The 17,337-nt window shown below is 44.1% G+C and overlaps 1 protein-coding gene across 1 annotated transcript in view; it reads right to left on the bottom strand.

Moving 5' to 3' along the window:
- Nucleotides 1–14,522: 14,522 nt before the first annotated feature.
- The window catches only part of LOC309548034 (uncharacterized protein), a gene marked incomplete at both ends in the record, with an annotated part of 42,319 nt that continues 39,504 nt past the window's right edge, over nucleotides 14,523–17,337 (bottom strand). The window contains one exon of the mRNA XM_082248008.1: nucleotides 14,523–14,584. Within this exon, the coding sequence (XP_082104134.1) occupies nucleotides 14,523–14,584 (62 nt within the window). The remainder of the gene's footprint in view (nucleotides 14,585–17,337) is intronic.

Here is a 17,337-nt window from a genome sequence, read left to right as displayed (position 1 = left end):
TATATATATATATATATATATATATATATATATATATATATATATATATATATATATACATATATATATATATATACACGTGTAAATATATATATATATATATATATATATTTATATATATATATATACATAAAAAGTAAAGTAAAACTGCAGGAAAGGGCACTGGGGGGGCAATGTAATGTGAATTTATTTTATTTTGAATGGTATCAGTGTGTTTGGTGTGTTTTGAATTTGCCGCCGGTTCCACCCCCCTGCGAACGTCACGTCGCAGGAGACGGAATCCGGGGCACGGAGAGGATCGGGAGGAAGATCTGCTGCCGCATACCACTCGCATACATCGCTGGATCCCGGTGGCAAGATAAGTAACCTCTTTTACAGGATCCAGCGATGCTTCTGGCGGTACCCCGAGTGTGGCTCGGGGTTACCGCTTTTGGCTCTGAAATGTAACCCCGAGCTGCGCTCGGGAATACCGCTAAGAAGGTTAAAGCAGGGTTTCTCAACTAGGGTTCCTCCTGAGGTTGCTAGGGGTTCCTTGAGCAATGGGCAATTTCTGCCTCTCAGATAAGTTCCCAATGACACCATTGTTCCTATTAGCTCTCTGTAAGTGGGTAATTATTGCCAATGATGACAAGAGTAAGGAGCATTCTTCCCACTGATTGTCACCTCTTTGTTGAAAAGGTTGAGAATGGCTGCTTTAAAGCATATCTTAAGCCTAAAACATTTTAATTTATCTAGAGTTTTTTTTTAGAAGTTTTTATTGCCACTGGCATTATTTCCTTTAATGTTTTAATATGTATACACAACTAAAAACTGAGAATAAGTTATTACATCTGAAGAGTTCACCTCTGCTGCTGTTCTGGTGTTCTCACTTTTAGTCATGTTAAATATTGGTTACCAGGACTAAAGCCTCGTACACACGCAACGATTGTTGGCCGTGAATTTTCGGCCAACATCCGATCGGCCGATTGTCGGCTTGTTAGTATGATGCTTCCGACAACCGACTGCGACTTTTCGGCCGAAAAAAATCTGGTGTGCAGTACAGATTTCGGCAGACAAAAATCAAACGAGCAAGACTGGGCATGCTCAGAGAAGAAAAAACACACGGAAAGTAAACCAGCACATGACATCACTTCAGAAGTTGGTTGTTGTTGGCCGAAAAAATTTGTGTGCAGTCTAGAGCACATTTCAACCAACACAACAACACTGGACAAAAGACGGCCGATCGGTCGGCCAACAATCGTTGCGTGTGTACGAGGCTTAAAGCCCTGTTCACCCCTGAACGTATTTCAGCTCGTAAAATGCTCATCTCTGAAGTCTCAAAATGCCCCAACAAGCAAAATCCCATTCATTTCAATGGCCCTTGTTCATATATGAGCGTTTTGTTGCCTGAAGCAAAACGCCTGAAGCTCAAAAAAGTACACAAGCTTCTTTTTTCGCAGATGACAAGCTTTTTTGTTAGATGTCAATGCCGGCCTTTCAAACACCTGCAAAAAAAGCCTGAAAAATGCCTAAAAATGCCCCCCCCCCCCCCCCAAAAAAAGCCTGAAAAATGCCAAAAAAAAAAGCCTGAAAACGATATGCACGATAGGTGTGAATGGAGCCAAATAGAGAGGGTAAATCTCCCCGGGGGAGATCCAGACAGCAATAAAAGTCTGACAGGATTTCTTACTTTTCCACACTCAAAACACAAATAATTTCCACTTTAAGTGGTTGTAAAATCTCAAGGTTTTTCAACCTAATGCATTCTATGTATTAACTACCGGTTACCACCCTTCATGACCAGGCCATTTTTGCGTTACTTTAAATGACAATTGGGCAGTCGTGCAAAGCTGTACTCATAATAAAATTTATGTCCTTTTCCCCCACAAATAAAGCTTTCTTTTGGTGGTATTTGATCACCTGTGTGCTTTTTTTTTTTTTTTTTTCGCTATAAACAAACAAAAAAAAAAAAAGAAAACAACAATTTTAAATAAAAAAAAATATATTTTTTTAGTTTCTGCTATAAAACACACCCAGCAACAAAAATGTAAAAAATCTGATTTCTTCATCAATTTAGGCCAATATGTATTCTGCTACATATTTTAAAAAGCAATCTATTTGTAAAAAACAATCCCAATAAGCGTATATTGATTGGTTTGCACAAAAGTTATAGCGTCTACAACTTATGGGATATTTTTTATGGAATTTTTATTTATTTATTGTTTTTTTACTAGTAATGACTTACAGCGGGACTGTGACATTGGGGCGGCCAAATCGGACACTTTGACACTTGACACATTTTGGGAACCAGTGACACCAATACACTGTACTAATGACACTAGCAGGGAAGGGATTAACATCAGGGGCGATCAAAGGGTTAAATGTGTTCCTAGGGAGTGCTTGCTAACTGTGTGGGGGGTGAATGTACTGTGAGAAGGCAAAGATCTGTACTGCTTAGCAGAAACATAGGACCACTACCTTACCTTCTCACAGAATGCCAATCTGCCTTGTTTACATAGGTAGACCGCCGTTATGCTTCTCTCGGGAATGATCCGCGTGTCCCGGCTGACAGCGAGTCATCCGCTGATTGGCTCCCGCTGTGTCCAATCACAGTGGGAGCGGGTCGCCAGCAGCGCCGGTACATGTATGTGATAAAGCGTAGAGGTGCGTGATCCTGCACAGGAGGGCCGCCTTGCCACTGTATGTATACAATATACGGTCGGCAAGCGGTTAAAGTAAAAAAAACCTTCTGTGCTGCAGCTCCCCCAGACACCCCCCCCCCTATTTTTCTTACCTGAGCCTGATTCAATCCAATGATGTGCATGAGCGCAGCAGCTCCAGGTGCTGTCTCTCTCCTCATTGGACAGATTGATAGCAGCAGGAGTCATTGGCTTTTGCTGCTGTCAATCAAATCCTCTGACACGGGAGGGGACGGGGCTGAGTCCCGCTGTCTGTGTCAATAGACGCATTAGTGGGACTTGGGAGCGAGCACTTATTGGGAAAGTCGCTTTCCAAGGGGGCATCTGATTAGGAGGAGCAGCTGGAGCGCCTGCGGGGCACCCTAGAAGAAGATGATCAGGGCTGCTCTGTGCAAAATGATTACACAGAGCAGGTAAGTATAGGCATGTTTGTTATTTTTAAGCAAAATATGCATTAACATGCAACTGTATGTGATAAAGCTTTAAAAACCACCAAATTCTATCTTGTTGTTAGTATGATAAACATGGTTTGTCATATCAGTTCAGGTTATTTAAATATTAAATAATCCAATCATAAAAAAAAAAAAAAAATGTTAAATTTAGTTTTTCATTGTAACCCTGAAAGCGGAAAAGCAAAGGGGAAACTGACACAATTTTGGGAATATTTGACATGGCCTTTTGCCTCATGGCTTATCCATGGTACTTTGACTGACATACTGAAGACCCTATCCATTTCTCAATTTTGTTAAATAACAGACTATTATAATGGGGTTGCTTTGCTGAAATTGGAGAGTTCAAAATATGGTGCAGCTGTGTATGGTAGCCAATCAGCTTGTAACTTCAGCTTTTTCAATAAGGCTCCTTTCACACTATCCGTCCGTCGGACGGATTCCGTTTTTCTCAGCGGGGGATCGAGCCGCTGTTCCCCCGCTGAGCAGGAGGATGACAGCTCTGTGTCTCTGCGCTGTGTGCGGAGACACAGCTGTCAGTTCCCCATGCATCTCTATGGGGGAAATCGGATGGGAAAGGACCGTCGGTCCGTTCTCATCCAATCCCATCCGATCTGCTGGACGGATGGAAAATAGGGTTTCCATCCGTCCAGATTTGACGGATCGGATCGGATGTCAGCGGACATGTCTCCGCTGACATCCTATCCCCCATAGGAATGCATGGGGGACCGTTCAGATCCACCAAAAAAACGGACAGGTGGATCTGAACGGCCCGCTTGTGTGAAAGGGGCCTTAGGCTTTGACAAAAAAAAAAAAAACTGGAAGCTGATTGGTTACTGTGCAGAGCTGCACCAGATTTCGCACTCTCCAGTTTTAGTAAATCAACCCCAATGTCCTTCTGGACTGGAAGCTGAAATGTTAACACAAATTTGTGACTGATTTACAACATTCAAAAGTCCCAACACAGTGATCTCCACATATGTGAAGTCAGCAAGACTTTAAGCCACTTAAGATTGTAAATATCTATACAATGCAATGCAGAAAAGAAAAATGTTCTTGGTTTACACATATGCTAAATAAGCATTATACTTTAAATGTCTCTAGAGCTTTCCGCCGTGGTAAAACGATCTTTTGTTCCCAGCCCTTGGTGAATGTTCTTTCCACACATTTAATCTCATGAAAGGCATCTAAAAAAGACACCGGGGCGACAAAAACTGCTGGGTTATAATACAAGCTTGCATCTTCATGGTCTAGATTTAAATTTGGTCAGTCTGAAAACCATTTTCAAAGTGATTATATATAATAACTATAACATAATTACAGTGTTTTCAGACCATTGCCAAGCCAAACAAATCCTGGCTCAAGCAACTTTAAATAAAATGCTCCAAGCTCTAATCAGCAAAGCTTTTGAATTGATTATTTTAATAATAACTGGATTTGTTTCCACATGTAGATACCTGAGAGCGGTGATATAAGCATACACATTTTGGTTTTACTACTACTACTACTACTACTACTACTACTACTACTGCTACTCCTTATAATTCATTAAAAAGCCCCATGGTCATCGACAAACACAGGAAGCTTGGGTCACAAAGTGGCAGATGACAATCTTGTCACTGAATAAAACACAGGTAACTGTGTAGATGCTGGTAACAGCAGAGATCAAAGGTACACAGGATGACATCAAATGCTGTGGTGACATGGAAAGACACTAGATGCTGAGAAGACAGGATACTCCATTAAGTATAGATTTAAGGTACCTGTACATTCAGTGGACACTAGAGCCCTGAAAAAGGCAAAAGCACAGAGTCTATGGATCCGCTTGGTATGCACCAAAGCAATAGTCAAGGGATGATGGGCTTTGCTGTTGATGGCTTCCAGACTGTGGTCCTCTTACTCATCTCAACAGGCAGCTACAGAGGAGAAAACATTGATACCATTGATACACAGAAGAGAGTCTGTAGGATCACTGGGGTATTGGGTTCACAGGAACACAGGAGAGTCTCTGAGACCACTGGGCTGCCTTGATCGCAGATATAAAGCTTACCGGAAGTGCATAAGGCTCACAGGATCAGAAATTCTGGAAGCTCTCTTGGTGTGCACAGGACATTCAGGAACAGGAATGCTGGAAGCCACAGGGGAACCCAAGGATACACAAGAACAAGAGATTATCTCTGGAGACACAGGGAAACAGCTAGCATACTGATGTACATTAGACATGGGCCAAACACCCCCCAGAACACAGCAGAACTCCCAAATAGGGATGATCGAACGTTTGGGGTCCACCATCGGCTCGGCCCGAACATTGGGTGTTCGAGGTTCGGCCGAATTTAGAACTTTTTGCCCAAAAAGTTCGGAATTCGGCAACCAGAACCGACCAAAATGCAATGCTTCAGGAAATGGGCTTTAAAAGCCCATGATTGGACCAGAACCATTAGCAAAAGCCAATTGAGGGGGCAGGAGAATGCTAGGAATGTGATTGGAGTGACTAGGGGGTCCCTAGACCAATCATTAGTGAATACGCCCCCCAGTATATAAGATCGCCCCCGCCATATTCCTAGCATTGTTATACTGGACATGGAAGAGAGTGGAAGCAGTTCTGTTAATTTTACTTTAAAAGTGTCATTTAGCAATTTATTAGTGTGAGGAAAGGGATATCTAGTGTAGTTAGAGTGCTCCTTTACACTTAAGTTAGCTTCAAAAATTTAGTTTCTGTAGGGAAAGTGTTAAGTGTAAGGGGACCATAGTGTAGTGTAGGGTTAACTGGCAGTGACTGCTATGGCAGGGTGACAAAACCCTTCCATAGCAGGGTGACCGCTATAGAGTAATGATCATTTCTCTGAATTGCTTCGGGACAGGCATATGGCTTCTCACCAGCCAAGCATTTTTTATGCTGCAGGGGCTGCCACTGCCAGTGCTTTTTTGAGGACATGTTTGATGTCAGACATGACATCTGAACATGTGTATAGGGGGTATATATACACATATATGTCTGTATATATACCCCTAGACATATATAGGTGTGATAGTAGCAGAAATAAATGCTTGCGCTAATGAAATCATTTACTGTAATATATTTCTGCTACTATCACACCTATATATGGCTATGGCTAGGTGTCTATATACATATAATTATGTGTGTATATATACCACTATACACAAGTTCAGATGTTTTGCCTGCCTCAAAAGAACCCAAAAAAATGCCAAAAAAACGCTAGCATAAAAAAAAATGCCCAGGTGTGTTTTTGCTGGCATTTTTTGGGGGGTTTTGGAGGCAGGCAAAACATCTGAACTTGTGCACAGTACCACTATACACAAGTTCAGATGTTTTTCCTGACTGCAAAGAACCCAAAAAAATGCCTGCTTTGAAACCGGCAAGGTGTGAAAACCGAGGAGAGAAGCTAACCCCCTGAGCTGAAAGTTTTCTAATACATACAATCCTTTTTTTTTCTGGTTCTGGACATGCTACAGAGCTGAAACTTCACAGGTACACCTTTTAGACCCCCCAGACACAAAATCACACAAAAGTAGTTCTTAAAAATTGTCATTTTTGATAAAAAAGCCAATTATTGACAAAATTTAAAAAAAAAAAAAGAGATTTTTTGACTCAGATCTGGGGGGTCTAAAAAGTGTACATGTGAAGTTTCAGCTCTGTAGCATGTCCAGAACCATAAAATATAAGATCGTTTATATTAGAAAACTTTCAGCTCAGGGGGTTGGCTTCGCTGCTGTAACACCTTGCCGGTTTAATAGAAGGCATTTTTTTGGGTTCTTTGCAGTCAGGAAAAACATCTGAACTTGTGTATAGTGGTACTGTGCACAAGTTCTGATGTTTTGCCTGCCTCCAAAAACTCCCCAAAAATGCCAGCAAAAACACACCTGGGCATTTTTTTTTTGACGCTAGCGTTTTTTTTGGCATTTTTGGGGTTCTTTTGAGGCAGGCAAAACATCTGAACTTGTGTATAGTGGTATATACACACACATAATTATATGTATATAGACACCTAGCCATATATAGGTGTGATAGTAGCAGAAATATATTACTGTAAATGATTTCATTAGCGCAAGCATATATTTCTGCTACTATCACACCTATATATGTCTAGGTGTGTATATAAATATATGTATGTGTGTATATACACCACTATACACAAGTTCTGATGTTTTGCCTGCCTCAAAAGAACCCCAAAAAATGCCCAAAAAAACGCTGCCCAGGTGTGTTTTTGCTGGCATTTTTTGGGGGTTTTTGGAGGCAGGCAAAACATCAGAACTTGTGCACAGTACCACTATACACAAGTTCAGATGTTTTTCCTGACTGCAAAGAACCCCAAAAAATGCCTGCTATTAAACCGGCAAGGTGTTACAGCAGCGAAGCCAACCTCCTGTGCTGAAAGTTTTCTAATGCAAACAATCTTTTTTTTTATGGTTCTGGACATGCTACAGAGCTGAAACTTCACATGTACACTTTTTAGACCCCCCAGATACTAAATCCAAAGAAATCTCTTTTTTTTTTTTTTAATTTTTCAATAATTGGCTTTTTTATCAAAAATTACAATTTTTAAGAACTTTTTTTGTGTGATTTTGTGTCTGGGGGGGTCTAAAAGGTGTACCTGTGAAGTTTCAGCTCTGTAGCATGTCCAGAACCAGAAAAAAAGATCATATAGGTGTTAAAGGAGGGTCCCACATCCCTGTTCTACTGAAAAAAATGGATTTTTGTAAGAACTTACCGTAAAATCCTTTTCTCTTAAGCTCATTGACAGACGTAGTCTTCTTGATTCTCAAGAGCTGGGTTATGTTGTCTCCGCAGGAGTAGGACTAGGCAGAATGACAAAACGTTCTGGCTCCACCCTAGGGGCAGTCCCTGAGGGTATATCCTCCCTCTCTCTGCTACAGGGAATCAGTTCTGTTTAAAGCAGTACAGAGAATTTAACCCAACCCAACTCAATGATAGAGGGGCGGGTACTACGTCTGTCAATGAGCTTAAGAGAAAAGGATTTTACGGTAAGTTCTTTTAAAAATCCATTTTTCTCTATCGCTCATTGACAGACGTAGTCTTCTTGATTCTCAAGAGCTGGGACATCCAGAAGCAGTGCCACAAATGAGGGGTGGGATTGACAAAATCAAATCCAATCTAGAAGGCCCAACCGGTGCCAAACTAGAAGTTTTAAAGGCTCATTATAAACAAAGAATGAGGCTAAAGAAAAATTTTTCCAACGGAAAAAAACCCTCGAGGTAGACCACTGGTCTCCTCAAATTGCGGCCTGCAAAACCTTGCGGCCAAATGAGGCATCAGACGATGCCATTACATCAACTTTATAATGTTTAGAGAAGGTATGCACCGATGACCAGGTAGCCGCCTTGCACACCTGGACCACTGACGCCTGATGGCGAAAGGCCCATGACGCACTAAGTGCCCGAGTGGAGTGCGCCTTAACAGGGAACGGGGGCTCCCGACCCTTAATAGAATAAGCCTGCACTACCGTCTGTCTGATCCATCTGGAAATGGTCGCGGCAGATGCAGGCAACCCCTTTTTGGGTCCATCTGGGATCACAAAAAGTGACTCCGTCTTGCGAAACGAGTCTGTCGTTTTCAAGTATACCCTGATCGCCCGGACCACATCCAAGGAGTGCAAAGCAAATTCCCGAGGATGACTGGGCTTAGGACACAGGGAAGGTAATACAATTTCTTCATTCAGATGAAATTCTGAAACCACTTTTGGTAGGAAGGATGGATTCGGACGAAGAACCACCTTATCTCTATGAACCACCAGATATGGTGAACGACAAGATAATGCGGCCAGTTCTGACACCCTGCGTGCAGAAGTAATAGCCACCAAGAAGGCCACCTTCTGGGACAACGTGGGTAGAGGAATCTCCCTAATATCTTCAAAGGGAGGTTTCTGAAGAACCGACAACACCAAATTAAGATCCCAGGGGGGTAACGGCGCGTGCACTGGCGGAGCCAGATGTCGCACCCCCTGGATGAAATTCCGCACCAAGGAATGAGTAGCCAAAGGCTTCTGAAAGAAGATGGCTAATGCTGAGACCTGACCCTTGATAGTACTCAAGGCCAGTTTCTGCTCAACCCCTTGTTGCAGAAAAGCCAATATTCGACTAATCGAATAAGACCGAGGACGGAACCCCAAAGGTTCACACCATGCAATGTAGGACTTCCATGTGCGATGATAAATCTTTCTGGAAGTCGCTTTCCTTGCTTCAACTAGAGTAGGAATAACTGAAGCTGACAAACCTTTGTCCTTCAGCACCTGGGTCTCAATAGCCAGGCCGTTAAAGCCAGCGATCGTAAAGCAGGATGGAAGATCGGTCCCTGAGACAGTAGATCCTCCCTGAGAGGAAGTCTCCATGGGACGTCCGCCACCAGTCTGACCATGTCGGCGTACCAAGCTCGACGAGGCCAGTCCGGAGCTACCAGGATTACTGGGATTCCTTCCTCCTCTACCCTGCGAAGAAGTCTTGGCAGTAACGCGAGAGGAGGGAAGGCATATATTAGCTGGTATTGCCCCCACGGGGCGATCAGTGCGTCTGCGGTTTCTGCTAGAGGATCGCGGGAGCGAGCCACGAATCTCTGAACTTTCCTGTTGAATCGTGATGCCAACAGATCCACATCCGGGGTGCCCCACCGTAGGCACAACTGGTGGAAAACGTCTGGATGGAGGGACCATTCCCCCTGATCCAGGGTCTGATGGCTGAGATAATCTGCCTGCCAATTCTCCACCCCCGGAATGAACACCGCAGAGATTGCTGGAACAAATCGTTCCGCCCAGCGAAGAATGCAAGCCACTTCTTTGGCCGCTCGGACACTCTTGGTGCCCCCCTGATGATTGACATAAGCCACGGCCGTGGCATTGTCCGACTGGATCCGAACCGGGCTGCCCTGGAGCTGCTCGGTCCAGTGAATCAGACAAAGTCTGATCGCTCTCAGTTCCAATACATTTATCGGTAACCTGGATTCTTCCGGGGACCAAAGTCCCTGGACAGATAACTGACCAAGAATTCCTCCCCATCCGGATAGACTGGCATCCGTGGTCACTGTCGTCCAATATATTGGCAGAAATGACTTTCCCTGGCTGAGCATTGGAGACCGAAGCCACCAAACCAGAGACTCTCTGGTCTGTTTGCTCAATCGTATCTGATTGTCCAGGGATTCCGGATTCCGATTCCATCTGAGAAGAATCTCTTGCTGAAGAATTCGGGTATGGGACTGGGCAAATGGAACTGCTTCGAATGAAGCCACCATCAACCCCAGAACCCTCATGCAAGTCCGAAGGGAAGACCAGCTGTTGGACAGTAACAACTGGACTGCTGATTGAATCTTTCGGAGTTTCCCTACCGGAAGGAAAACTCTTGTCCTGACTGTGTCTAGAATTAGACCCAGATATTCGAGCCTCTGGGTGGGAACCAGAAATGACTTTTGCTGGTTCACCAGCCACCCGAATTCCTGTAAAGAAATCATAGTAATTTCTATGTTTTGTAGCAAGGTCTGAGGAGACTCTGCATGAAGCAGAAGATCGTCTAGGTAACCTAGAATCGATATACCTCTTTGGCGCAGAAGTGCCAACATTGGGGCCAACACCTTTGTGAAGACCCGCGGAGCCGTGGCGAGACCGAAAGGTAACGCCACAAACTGATAGTGGTTCTCCTCTACGGAAAAGCGTAGAAAACGCTGATGTCCTGCGAAAATGGGAATGTGAAGATAGGCGTCCTTGATGTCTATGGACGCTAGGACATCCCCCGGATGCAGGAAGGCTGCTACCGTGCGAATGGACTCCATTCTGAATCTTCTTATGTTGACGAAAGAATTGAGTGCTCTTAAGTCCAGATTTGGACGCACTTTGCCCTCTTTCCTGGGTATTGTAAACAGGTTTGAATAAAACCCTTGAAACCGTTCTGTCCAAGGAACGTGGACTACCACTCCTTGTTGTAGTAAATCTGTGACTGCTCTCCGCAGATCTTCTAAACGATCTGCGGATAGACGGATATTGGAAGGGAAGAATCGCGCCGGTGGGAGAGATCGAAACTCGATCTTGTACCCTGACCTTATGACTTTGCAAACCCATTTGTCCGGGATTCTGGAAAGCCATGGATCCGGGAACCGGCGAAGACGTCCCCCCACCCCGGTTATGGGTGGGGGCGCACCTTCAGGCTTTGGATGGTTTATCTTCAGGTCTGGAGGGGGCGGGCTTTTGCTTGCCCGACCAACGACCCCTGACGCCTCCTGTAGGAGCTTTGGAGGACTTCGTTTTTTCACCCGCTGGACGAAAAAACCTCTTGTGAGCAGAAAAAGAAGGCCCTCGTCTTTGACGAGTTCCTCTACCTTTAAAATTTTGCGGTAAAAAGGTGCTTTTTCCACCGGTGAGATCCTTAATGATCTCATCTAAGTTGGCTCCAAATAGACGCTCTCCTGAAAAGGGGATATTAGCCAATGCTTTTTTGGAACCTTGGTCGGCTAACCAACCTTTTAGCCACAGTGTACGCCTGAGAACCACTGCTGAGACTGATGCTCGCGCCATTAATGGAGTGGCGTCTAACGCCGCATCACATACAAACTGTAACCCCTGTATCATTTGTTCCAACAAATCTGATACCGCCTGAGGGACTTCTTCTAAGTCCCGGCGTAACCACTTGGTCCATTCAGTTACAGCCTGCGAAACCAGACCAATAGCAATTATTGGTCTGAAAGCTGATCCAATCAAGGAAAACATGGTGCGAGACATAGCTTCTATCTTGCGATCCACTGGATTTTTAAAAGACGGAGCGTCTTCTAAAGGAATAACCGTGGCTTTATTCAATCTAGCAATAGGTGAATCCACCACAGGTGGTTCTGTCCATTTCTTAATCAGGGTTTCCTCAAACGGATAACGCCTGTCAATGCGTTTAGAAATATTAAAAGTGCGTTTTGGCAGACGCCATTCTTCTTCGATTGGATTGCCAAAACATTTGGGCAATGGAAAAACCTTCGCCACTTTGATGCGTTTTTTAGTCCCAAAAGGGATCTCAGTTTCAGCTATTTCTGATGGAATACCCTGTAACCTTAAAGTCTCTTGAACAGATACAATGAGTGCGTTTACCAACGCTTCCTCTCGGGCTATGGCGGATGCCGAAACATCCTCCTCACTGTCTGAAGAGACAGGACCCTAGACACCAATACCAGATGAAGTACCTGCAACTGCAGAAATAGGCTCAGAGTCTGAATCCGAAGTTTCAGATAATAAGGGGTTAGGCGGGGGTCGCTTTCTTGCGCCCTGTCCCTGACAAGCCACTTCCACCCGGGACACAAAAGTTTCCATAATAGCTGACAAAGATTCAATTGTCAATGGGGTGCTGGAGGATCCCGCAGACCCCTCGAGGGGATCCGGAGGAGATACATGAGTGGCAGGGTCCATGTTAATACAGGACACCTTTGCCAGCAAAAACAAAAAAAACTTTTTCTTTTTTTTTTTTTTTTTTGTGTGTCTCCCCCTAGCGCAATAGCGCCCCTCAGAGTACCTGCTTCTCGATCCCAGAGAGAGAGAGAGGGACCCCCAAGGCTCACCAACCGATGCAGTGCAGTTTCCAACAAACTGCAGTCAGCGTCTGTCTTACACAGACTGGAAGGAGCTGTTTGCTTTTTCCCGGGCAGAAGGCGTGGCTCCGCCCCCTGTGTACGCCTTTCCGGCGTTCCCAGCCCTCCACGAGGTAGCTGGGCTCACAAAACATGGCCGCCCCCATAGAAGAGACATAAGACTCCAAAAACATGGCGGCCGGCGTGACCTGAGGACATACATGCATTCGGTCTACGGCAAAATGGCGGCGGACCGCCGATATCGTCTTCCCAGCATATCCACCTGCACTCTGCTAAGAGGTGACATATGGATCTACAGAGATACACTGCACATAAGGTAGGATTATACCTCCTATGTCTGCTGTAATGTTACAGTCTGCTGGGTAGAGTGTTAGCTCTTGAACCAAGTCCACTTCCCACAAACACATGCTGTATTACAAGGGGGACTTGTAAGTATCAGATATATACTGACCATATATGGAGGGGCCCATAATATATACTGCCTCATAATGAGGAAAAAAGGGGACGTTTACTCACCATACCGAACCGACAGGCACCCTCTCTTCACAATACCCTCTCCACCGGGGTGGGGGTTTGTGGACGCCTCGACTCTCTGGTACCTGGCGTCCAAGCGAGCTTTTAACTCGCAAAGTCAGTCCCTTTACTGGGACTCCGTCGCGGCCGACTCAGCGCACTGGTCTGCACGCGCTCTTAGGCAGAAACCGGGGTGACCACTGGATCTCAACATCCAGCCCGTCGCCCGGCCCCGCATACTTACTTGAATATGTCGCGGCCGACCAAGCGCAATGCCATGGTCTGCGCGCGCTCGTAGGCCGGCTGGGGTGACCACAAGTGTCGCCCAGTCCGGCATTTTTGCTTGAAGATCTCACAGGAAAAAAACACTGGAGAAAACTACCTAAAAAATGTCTTTTTCTTAAAGAAAAAAAGTCTTGCCAGGACCAAAAGATCCCAGCAAGGAACTTAGGTCCTTACTCCTGACTAGACAGAAAAAAACTGATTCCCTGTAGCAGAGAGAGGGAGGATATACCCTCAGGGACTGCCCCTAGGGTGGAGCCAGAACGTTTTGTCATTCTGCCTAGTCCTACTCCTGCGGAGACAACATAACCCAGCTCTTGAGAATCAAGAAGACTACGTCTGTCAATGAGCGATAGAGAAATTATCTTTTTTTTTTCATGGTTCTGGACATGCTACAGAGCTGAAACTTCACATGTACAACTTTTAGACCCCCCAGATACTAAATCCAAAGTCAAAATAAAAAAATCTCTTTTTTTTTTTCAATAATTGGCTTTTTTATCAAAAATGACAATTTTTAAGAACTTTTTTTTGTGTGATTAATAGTTAATGGGGCATGACCCAGAACCCTAGGCACTTTTTAGGGGCATTTATTGGGTTTTAGGGCTTAAAAATTGTGTTTTTTGATTACCGAAGTTCGGGTCCCATTGATTTCAATGGGGTTCTGAAATCCTGGCCGAACTTTCAGGAAGTTCGGATGTTCTGGCCGAACCGAACTTTTCAAAAGTTCGGTCATCCTTACTCCCGAACAGGGGGAAAGTTCTAACCTGAACAGCAAATCCTATTGAAGTCCATGGGACAAAAATTGCCTTAATATATATAAAAAATGTCTTATTAGTTATAGTCCACTGTGCTCGTGCAAGTTCACTGTAAACATTTAACTTTGGTGCTTGATCTAACTAGTGCATATAGTGCCCCACATGGATGTTCACTCACCAGAAGTATATGACCAAATATCGCTAGTGTGGTGAAATGCGCTTGTGGGGCATGTCCCTATTAAATCCGTTGACTCCTGTGCTAGATCTGCTTGATGTTGACAGCCTGGTCATACCACTCTGGGCTGTCAACATTAAGCAGATCTAGTACAGAAAACACTAGATTTAAAGAGAACAAGCCCCACAAGTGCATTTGACTATACTAGCAATAATTGGTCATATACTTCTGGTGAGTGAACATCCATGTGGGGCACTACATGCTCTAGTCGGATCAAGGACCAAAGTTAAATGTTTACAGCGCGCTTGCACGAGCACAGTGGACTATAACTTATGGGACTTTTTTGACATATTTAAGCAATTTTTTTAGGTTTTAACCATTGTCTTTGTTCACTATTAACGCTTATTGATATTAAACACTGTATATGGTATGAAAAAGTGTTTTAATGGTTGATAGTTGTGACTAGCGCAGTTGAATATTAAATAACCAACCAAAGCAACTAATAAGAACTCATTTTTTGAGGGCGGGTGGAGTGGCGCTCTTCCCCCCGACGACTATGTTCCCACTGGGATGTCGGGGGGAGGACTGTCCCTCCTCCGTTCCTTCTCTTGACTTACAGTGTGGCCCATCTTTAGTACCCCATTGTTCTGTTCGGGGTTTTTTTGGGTCTCTGATGGTGTCGCACACCTTTCTACTGCTATTGTTATTACCAATATTACTATGGCTGGAGCAACCCTTACCCTCTCCCCTCCCCTTCCTGAATGTTATTCTTTACTGCAAATTTTTTCCTAAGACCCCGTTCACACTGGGGCGACCCGACTTTTCCGGGCGACCTGTGAAGTCGCGGTGTGCAGCTCGCACCGCGACCTCAGAGCGGCCGGCACGGACTTCATATCATTGAAGTCAATGCAGGTCGCTCCAGGTCGCCCCAGGTCGCCCCAAAGAAGCTCCGGACCCTTTTTCTAAGTCGGAGCGACTTGTGTCGCTCCTATTAGAACGTGTCCTGTGCTGCTTTATGGCAGGCGACCCACGGCGACTTGTCAGGCAACCAGGTTGCCTGACAGGTCGCCCCAGTGTGAACGGGGTCTTAATGTTGTCTGTATCTATTTTGCAAACTTTCAATAAAAAATATTATTAAAAAAAAAAAAGAACTCATTTTCAGTCATATATATATATGTAGCTCCCAGTCAGCTGATTTTCCCAGAAATCAGCTGCAAGTTGTTCCTCCTGTCTCTGTCTCTGGAAAAGACTGCACTATCTCACAGGTATTGACTAATGCCTCGTACACACGTACCGATCGTCGGCCGAACGATCGGCCGTCTTTTGTCCAGGGCTGTCGTGTCTGTTGAAAACTGCAAAAGACTGCACACGAATTTTGTCGGCCAACAACAGCCGACTGCAGAAGTGATGTCATGTGATGTTAACTTTCCTTGTCTTTTTTCTTTTCTGAGCATGCCCAGTCTTGCAAATCTGCTGTCTGTCGGCCGAATTCTGTACTGACTGGCGAACAATCGGCCGTTCTGGTGTTGGCCAACAAAAATTTTAATGCTTGCACGACAGATTCTGTTCGGCCGAAAATGCGCTGTCGGCTGTCGGAAGCATCATACTAACAAGCCGAAAATCGGCAGATCGGTCGTCGGACGAATATTTACGGCTGACAATCGATACGTGTGTACGGGGCTTAAGAGGTCTGAGGTATAAGATTGGGAGAGGAAATCTTAGCTTAAAAAAGTAGAGAACGGTGAATTGCCATAGCTGAAAAGTTTTAGGCCTCTATGACCATAGTCAAGCTCAACAACTCTTTCTTTCCTTATCTCCATAGATTATTTGTAGAAGGGATGAGATGGGGAGAATAAACTGCAGTGCATAGGGCAGATAAACACACTTGGCTGAGCAAAATTCAAAGACCATGCAGTGTATTATGGTAACAAAGAATTTGACACTGAAAAATAGACACCACCAATAAATACATCTCTTGTTCTGTATGTTGAGTGTAATTCTCCTTATCTGCTCTTAATTCTGTATGCTCTTTATGCTGAGTGTGATTTTATAGTATCTATTACATGTGCATACACACCTTACAATACATCACCCGTGCACATAATGGAAGATGCTGCATGTAGATTTTTCCATCCCAACTTGCATGCCGCATAACTGGGGTTATAATATAATATGCTATAGTTTTTTGCCTTCCCCTGGCTCAACTGTGGGTATTGGATTTTGTATATGGGATTGTATGACTTTTTTTTCTCTCTTTTATTGGTTGAACTAGATGGACGTGTGTCTTTTTTCAATCTGACTAACTATGTAACTATGAAAAGTGTTATATGAATTGTGCAGTCACCTTGTGAAGTAATTACTTTATGGGTCCATGCACACTAGGTGGCTGAAAAAAATACCAGAACCTCTGGAAGAAAAATCAGCATTAAAAAACACTCATAGTGGCTCGTATTGCACAAGAGTTTAAGCAAGTTTATGGGCATTTGCTTTGGAAGTGTTTTTTTTTCCAAAAACATTCCCCTCTGCTCATTTTTTACTGTAATCAATGTATACTTTAAAATGCTGAATGCTCCTAAACTCCGCGTTTAAGCGTATTTATGCGCATCAAGCATTTTTTCGGCTTGAAAGCTCCTCTCAAAACTTGTGATGGTTTTTTTTTCCACCCAGAAAATGTTCCTGTGCAAATATGCCTGTAAACGACCAAATGTGCATGGACAAATAGGTTTACATTGAGTTGCCTATACAGGCTGAAGAAAAAAAAAATGCTGAAAGCCTAAATAGACAGCATTTTTATGCCCAGTGTACATGAAGCCTTAATGCGTTTTTTTTCTTTAAAGCAGACCTATGCAGTTTGCAAAATACTATAAGCCCCTTTTCTGCCAGTAATCATAAAACAGAC

The sequence above is a fragment of the Pelophylax lessonae genome (assembly GCF_965119305.1).
Source record: "Pelophylax lessonae genome assembly, chromosome: 2".
NCBI classification, from domain to species: domain Eukaryota; kingdom Metazoa; phylum Chordata; class Amphibia; order Anura; family Ranidae; genus Pelophylax; species Pelophylax lessonae.
Note: the sequence above shows the minus strand (reverse complement) of the source record. Positions and strands in the feature narration are given on the sequence as shown.